We start from the raw sequence: 7,366 nt of genomic DNA, 5'->3' as shown, positions 1-7,366 counted from the left end.
TTATGCAGAGAATGCAGATGTCTATTAAGTAGTCTGAAAGTTCAGGCCAGTAAATTTCCACTTGTTTTCAGGTCGATCCTCCAAAGATTCAGTGGGTCAGATATCTGTTCATGTGGACATCACCACCACCCCAGGAACTGGAGAGCATAAAATCACTGTAAAAGGTATATTTCAGATCCAAGAAATCAAAGAGGCCATTAGATTTTTAACCTCTACAGTAATATTAAAATATAATTTTTCCTTAGATCTGTTTTTAAAACTGTATATTAAATGATTTTATGGCATGCTTAGAATTTCATGAAACCAGAACTTTTTAAAAAATCATTGGCACAGATATTTAGCCTATATTATTTGAAATATCTAAATGATTCAAATACATTAGTGATTACATTTCATGACTATATTTTGAACATTTTCTTTGTGGTCGATGCTATGATATATATTGAACATTAGTGCCAGGATTGGCTGCATAACTTGTCAATCAAATTTTAGATAAGTCTGTATGTTCTTACTAATTTATCTCCTTTTTCTATGTGATTTCTAACAACTGGTTTGATTTTTTTTTAATAATTGGTTCAATCTATTGGTTTTACATTGTAAAAACACAATCTCAATGCAAGAGTCATTTCAAAGGTGAAATTTAATATATTGCTCAATAGAACCACATTTTTGTATTATAGACTTAGTCATTTAAAATATTTAAACCAATGTCTGAAGATTTGTGAACCTTTTGCATTAGCAAATTTAGTTATAAGATACTTCCTTAAGGATATCATCATCAAAGAATGTACATTTAAGAATTATTTATGATGCCTGAAGTTGGGAAACAACCATAATGTTTAATAAGTGGTTAAATATAGGATGAACTATCTACATAAAGGGATATTTGCAGTTGGAAAATATATTATGAATATATAAAGATCCATGGTGGATTTAAAAAATACGGCTACTTATATGACTAATATTTTATGATTTCATTTTATATATAATTAAATATTGAAAGCATATACACCAAAGTGTTTCCTCTGAAAAATTAGATTTATTTTAATCCATTTTCTGTATATGTTAAACATTTTATAATGAACACAATTTTATCTAAGAGGAATAACTTTTCATTAGTAATATCATTTCAATTACAGCTAACTTTTTGCCACATCAATGCCACACAGCTTTAGAGCTGACAGCCCCATCAAATGTGCATGCCAGAAAGTTGTTTTTCTTCAAGGATATTTGCTTGTCAGTGGAATTAGGGCACTATCAATTGTAAATTATGGCTTCATACATCATTTTAATAATAAAAATTCATTCTAAAGACCAAAAATAGAGGCTAATAATTCACACATTTATTTGCTAACACTTTGGTTTCCCTTTTTGGTTTTTAGTGATTGCCATAAGTAACCTCAACTGGCAGACTACTGCAATGTTCCGCCCCTTTGTTGAAGTTTGTATGCTGGGGCCCAACCTTGGAGACAAGAAGAGAAAACAAGGCACAAAGACAAAAAGCAACACGTGGTCACCCAAGTACAATGAAACATTTCATTTGTAAGTCATGACCCAAGTTATTTATTCAACTAGATGATAGACACTGTATAGCTAAACTTATAGAGGGGTTCATGATAGGAATGGCACTGGGCTTTGCTAAGGAAAATGAAACCTATGTGTTTAAGTATTGAATTTCATCAGTCATCCCAGGCAAATGAAGGCTATATTTTTAGTTCCTTTCCATTTGCTCAGTATCTGTTCAGTACCTACCGTATATCAGGTGATATTATAGGCATTAGGTATGTGCAATAGGAGGTCTCTGTTTTCATGGAAGTTACTTTCTAGAGATGAAAAACAAAATCACAGATTTATCATATGATAGAATTATACAGAATTAAAACAGGGTGATATGATAGAATGGTTGGTTGGTTGCTTAGACTGAGCATTCGAAAAGCCTCTCTGAACAGGTGACTTAAATTAAAATCTGAGAAAATAACCAGTCATGTAAGGAAGGGTATTGAGAACATTTCAGGCTAAACAAAAGTACAAGAGCTCTAAGGCAAGAGCCTACTTGGCATATTTAAGAAACGGTGTATAAGGGCAAGAGGTGGTCAGAGTACAGGAGACTAGGTTGATTCTAAGTTAAATAGAAGGCCTTGAAAGATTTTCAGATAAGAGGATGAACAATCTCATTTACATTTTTAAGTAATTATTCTGTTTGCTGTATAGAGAAATAATTATAGGGAAGGAAGACCAAATATGTAAAGGTGAGTTAGAAGGCTATTGCAATAATCCAGGCAAGAGATAATCTTGACTGACCAGATGGTAGTAGGGAGATAGAAGTGGAAAGATTCTAGATATTGATTAAAAATAGATTCTATAGAACTTGCAGTGGACTGGAGGTAGAACAAAAGTATATGTTAGGTTTCCAAGAACATTTAATTTAGGGTATTAAAGACTTATTTACAAAAATGTGAGAATACAGGGACTTCAAGGAATTATGATATAACCTGGAGCTGGTAGTAGTTGCCCCTACTGCAACAGAGGAAGGATAGGAAGACTCATTACTAAAACTAGGGAAGTGAAAGTTTCATGTATAGTCAGTCAGCCACCTTAAAAGACTAGTAGCCTTCCATGGAGGAAAACAGCCCTCTTGAGGCGGCCGCACAGGCAAGGAGCCAGGAACATAAAGACTTTGACCTTACTCTCATTACTTCTGATTTCCCCATGGGGCTCCCTTTTGGCCAACACTAACTGGAAGCCATAGCACAGAGAAACTGTAGTCCTTACAGGCCAGCAGTCTATTGCAAAGTGCAAAGAGAAGGATGGAGAGTAGATCCCACTGGGGCAAATGGAAGATATCTGATACCAAATGAAATCAAGGATGACCCCGAGGTTTTTGGCAGTAGCAAGTGAGTAGATAGTGATTTACTAAGATGGGAGAGATCAAGGATTTTAAATCTATTAATTCGGAGGTGCTTATTAGAGCTACAAGAAGAAATATCAAGTACACAACTAGATATAACTTGAGAATAATCTGCATATTTGTAATTCCATAAATATAGATGATGTGAGCTAGGGGCTTGCACACACCACAACGGTCTCTGTTGGTTTGGTTTTTATTTTGCACTCGAGTTCCCAGAGAACTTTCAGCACTCTGTGCTCTGAATACTTAACTATTCTACCACATCTGTTAAAAGGGTTAATAGATTAATCATAATACCTGCTAACAAACCAGCTCTCTAGATTCTCTCTCTCTATTCCAAATTGTGCAAAACAAAATTGATCCAATTAAAATGCCTTCTAAACTGTTCTAGAAGTACTTGAATCATGCAAGATATAACACTTAGAGCTACCAGGACCCAATTCTGGGAAAAGGCAGCATTTTGATATACTTCATTTCACAAGAAGATATGGCTCCTGTCATATTTTGTTTTACTATTCTTATCCACTAGGCTTCTATTTTCTTTCATATTTCATATTGTCACTAAGTCCACAGTTTAGTTATCACTGTCACCCAAAAACGAAAGTTTGAGTCACTAGAAAGAGATGTAGAAGCTTGTACTGCTGAGGGCTAGATGTGCATTCACTGGAAAGTCAAGAATATCTGAGAGTGAATTAAAATAAAGGGCAGGGGAGGATTATTCTCAGCATACCACTCAGCCTTCTTCATTATGTCCAGTCGGGCACTGATAGTTGTCTTGGGTTGTTATTAGTAGAGGCCATCGGCAGCCCCACACTTGACTAGGCTAACTTTTGCCATACGAGAGCACTGGCCTTTGCTGGAACTAATTTACTCTGGAGATTTGTATCCAATTTGGCATCTTGTAAATAGTGCTTGATAGTCTGTGCAGTATATTCCCTTGAGAAAAGGCTTCTAGCTCTAACAGCATATCCAGGAGTCTGAAGTAAAGAAAAGAAGTTATAATAACTGATCTTGAAAAGGCACATAAATTCTTCCAAGAGGTTCCCCTCACTCTGGCCTAGCTCCCATGACCCCTAGCAACCCCAACCTATCCCTATATCAGTGGGGAGACCCTGCCTCCAATGATTAAGTACAATATAATATTTTAATTCCAGCTTCTACTGATACACTTAACATCAGGCCAGTAAAGCATATTTAGATGTATTTCCTATTTAGGGAAAGTTTTTAATTGTCTTTACATAGATATATTACTTGGCACTCTAAAGAGTATTTGCACCAGAAATAAAATACAATGATACTCTGTTTGCCAGTATAATCTGAGCAATGTATAACATTTTAACAGTACTTTTTAAACTACATTGCATGGGGTAAATTTTTGCTCAACATTCATATTTTTAATCTACACAGCATTCTGGGTCATGAAAACCACCCAGGGGCCTATGAACTTCATCTTTCCGTTAAGGATTACTGCTTTGCCCGAGAAGATCGAATTATCGGAATGACAGTAATTCAGCTACAGAACATAGCAGAAAAGGGAAGTTATGGGGCATGGTATCCTCTTTTGAAAAATGTCTCTGTGGATGAAACTGGTTTGACTATCCTTAGAATACTCTCTCAGAGGACCAGTGATGATGTGGCTAAAGAATTTGTAAGACTTAAATTTGAAACAAGATCTGCGGAAGAGAGTGCTTGAAAAGAATACTGAAGACACCATCTTCGCGAATTCATAAACTCTAATTGTTTGACTACTGCATGCATGTGCAAATACGTGGGAATGTTTCTTTTACTACGTTTCAGTGTTTGCCAGTATTCACATACAATGTCAACAAGGTATGTGGAAAACCTGAACTTTTACACCATTTCTGGTCTTTGGGTAATAAATGTTCCATGAAGTGCCAAAATTATGACGTAAAGTGAAATATCTAGAATCTTTTTAAATGTTGATTTCATTTTATTACCAATTTCTCATCCATTAAACATACTCAACAATTAGTCTTTTGAGTTTGTCTATTAATTGTCTTTGTTAAATTAGTTTCTATTGCCCATGGATCAGAAAGGATTTGTTACTCAAATTCTGTTTTATTTAGACTTACCTCATTGTAGATGTCTTACAAATACCCTTTTCTATCATAACTAGAAATGCAGTCACTTCTAGAAAGCATTTGTAATTTTATAGTTGCAGATATATTGTGATGATTTTTGCATACAAATTAAAATAGAAAAGGTGGGAAATATTTTATGCTGACAGGTTTCCAACCTTTCTGAAATATCACTGTGAAGAAATGCTGTTAAAGCAAACTTGTACAAAGCAATGCTAAATAGAGTTTGTTAACAATGTTTGATATATTAACAAAACTTTGTTCTTTAAAACTGCCAAGGTCACATCACATTTGTAAAAAAGGTAAGTTGATACATTTGCCATCTAGCATTATGTCTTGGCTTTACCATATTTCATTCTTTAGAAAGTCATGGGATTAATGGTTTCGAAATGTGATGGAAGGTTTTTTCATAAAATTACCTATGATAAGTAACTATACTATTAGTGTTTTCCCTCTGACAGTTATGACTATTTTATTTCCTTAGCACTGTATAATCAGTTAAATACTTTTTTCTTTTAAAAATATTCAACACCATATACTGAATGCAGCATTACTATATATTGCACTAGAGCAAAAAGTCACGTCCTTAACTGTTTAGTGAAAAATGTAAACGTCTAAAGAAATTGCTTATAATTTTGTAATTTGTTATTTATAAGAAGACCAAGATGCATCAGATGAAAACAATACAGCAAGGTACATAATAAAACTAAGTTGGATTTTGAATATAAAATAGTTTATGAATATTTGCATTTTCTGTATTTTTATGGCTTGACTTTTTTAGAGTCTGCATCTAAATACTTGGCTGTAGAACAGTACTTTGTAATTTATGGTCATAACTGTTAGTGGACAACATACACATGCAGAAACAAGAACCAGTTATTGTGTTTTGCAAACAAGCTGGTCTGATATGTTAAGAACAGAAATAAATATTATCATGACTCTCAGAACCATTCTGTTACTGGATGTGAAAGCACAGACTGGTGAGATCCACTAATTCATGTTAAATTGTTAGGCAATCGCTTTGTTAATGACTTCTCCAAATGCATAGTACAATGTGATCCTCTGGCATATGCATTAATAAATGGATGTATATTGAGTACATGTAACACTTTATTGTATCTTCTGCCTTATTTAATTATGCAACACCATTTCATTACTTAGAAATAACAACTACAGCCTTTTTTCCTTTACTGGATTGAAGAATCTTTATACTCTTTGGTTCTAATATCTCAGAATTTGAGATATTGAAAAATTTTCCAGCACTGGTATTCATGGAAATGGCTACATAATACAAGATAATGACACTGAAAATAATAAGAAGTGATGTAGCTAACTGTATGTCTCTGAATACCGTTAAGCCCCATAAGAAAATTCAGATATAACTATATGAGCAGTCAACCTGTAAACAAGCAACACTGTTAAACAACAGCTTACTCATTATTTCAGTGAAGGACTCACTCTAGATTTATCTTATAATGATCTTACAGAACATTGACTTGACCTCTTTAAGAGCACTTTAATGTCATAAAACATGATACACTTGACTAAATGGCATTTTGGGTTTGCACCAATTACTTAAAAAGATTTTAAGCTAAGTATTTTTCCAGTATCCATTCTCTTGTTTAAATATAAAATCTATAACAGCAGTGTGAACTGAATCTATTTATTATAAAATACAGATACTAATTTTGAAAGTTAGAAATTCTGCAGTTTTTGTTGTTTCTCCCAAGACACAAGTATTTCTGCTCTCTTCAAAACAAAGTCTATTGTGTTTACATACCCAAATTAGTAGTCACTGAGGCTCACAGCAATCTGTGTCAACTATACACTCCATTAAAGCGTATGTCAATTTATATTATTCTAGATAAAATGCACACAGATGTTATTTTATAGATGAACTTCTCATTAGAGGTTCTTAAAGGAACAAATGAAAATCAACTTTGGCCAAAATGAAGTATTTACAGTCATACTGGATCATTTCTTATATTCAAATAACCTAATTACTCTATTTCTAGGATAATTTACATATTGAATTTCTCTTAAATGAGGCACATTTAAAAATGACAATTCTAGTTTAATATTTTTCATTTGGTATTTTTAAATAAATGATGTGATGTTTACTTTCTTTTAATTTTTCTTTATTATATAGATATAACTATATGAGCCCTATGTAGTAGCTTTAATCTTTATACTTAAATAATTAAAAATAACCATATTTATACAGGACTCAAGAAATATCCTCAAGTAGATAGCTGATTCCCCTATTACCACTTGGCAGAATTCTTGAACACATAGGGAAGAACGTCCACAGAAAAGAAAAACCAATGGCAATAAATTTAGAGATACTCTCAATGAAAAT

General features: G+C 33.4%; 1 protein-coding gene across 1 annotated transcript; it reads left to right on the top strand.

Annotated features, from left to right (window-relative positions):
* The first annotated feature begins 77 nt into the window (after nt 1-77).
* Nucleotides 78-4,889, top strand: LOC105294302 (protein unc-13 homolog C-like). The gene is made up of 3 exons (XM_023532575.1): nt 78-164; nt 1,383-1,542; nt 4,316-4,889. The coding sequence occupies exons 2-3, from the start codon at nt 1,421-1,423 to the stop codon at nt 4,599-4,601; spliced, it is 408 nt and encodes a 135-aa protein (XP_023388343.1). The 5' UTR covers nt 78-164; nt 1,383-1,420; the 3' UTR covers nt 4,602-4,889.
* The last annotated feature ends 2,477 nt before the right edge of the window (nt 4,890-7,366 follow it).

This window comes from Pteropus vampyrus, unplaced genomic scaffold (genome assembly GCF_000151845.1).
Source record: "Pteropus vampyrus isolate Shadow unplaced genomic scaffold, Pvam_2.0 Scaffold85, whole genome shotgun sequence".
Lineage (NCBI taxonomy): Eukaryota > Metazoa > Chordata > Mammalia > Chiroptera > Pteropodidae > Pteropus > Pteropus vampyrus.
This window is presented reverse-complemented; position numbering and strand designations above follow the sequence as displayed.

Excerpts from the sequence above, each read along its gene's own strand:
- LOC105294302 (XM_023532575.1), top strand. The coding sequence starts at position 1,421 with ATGTTCCGCCCCTTTGTTGAAGTTTGTATGCTGGGGCCCAACCTTGGA. Across the intron at positions 1,543-4,315 it reads TACAATGAAACATTTCATTT|CATTCTGGGTCATGAAAACC; the intron begins GTAAGTCATGAC and ends TAATCTACACAG.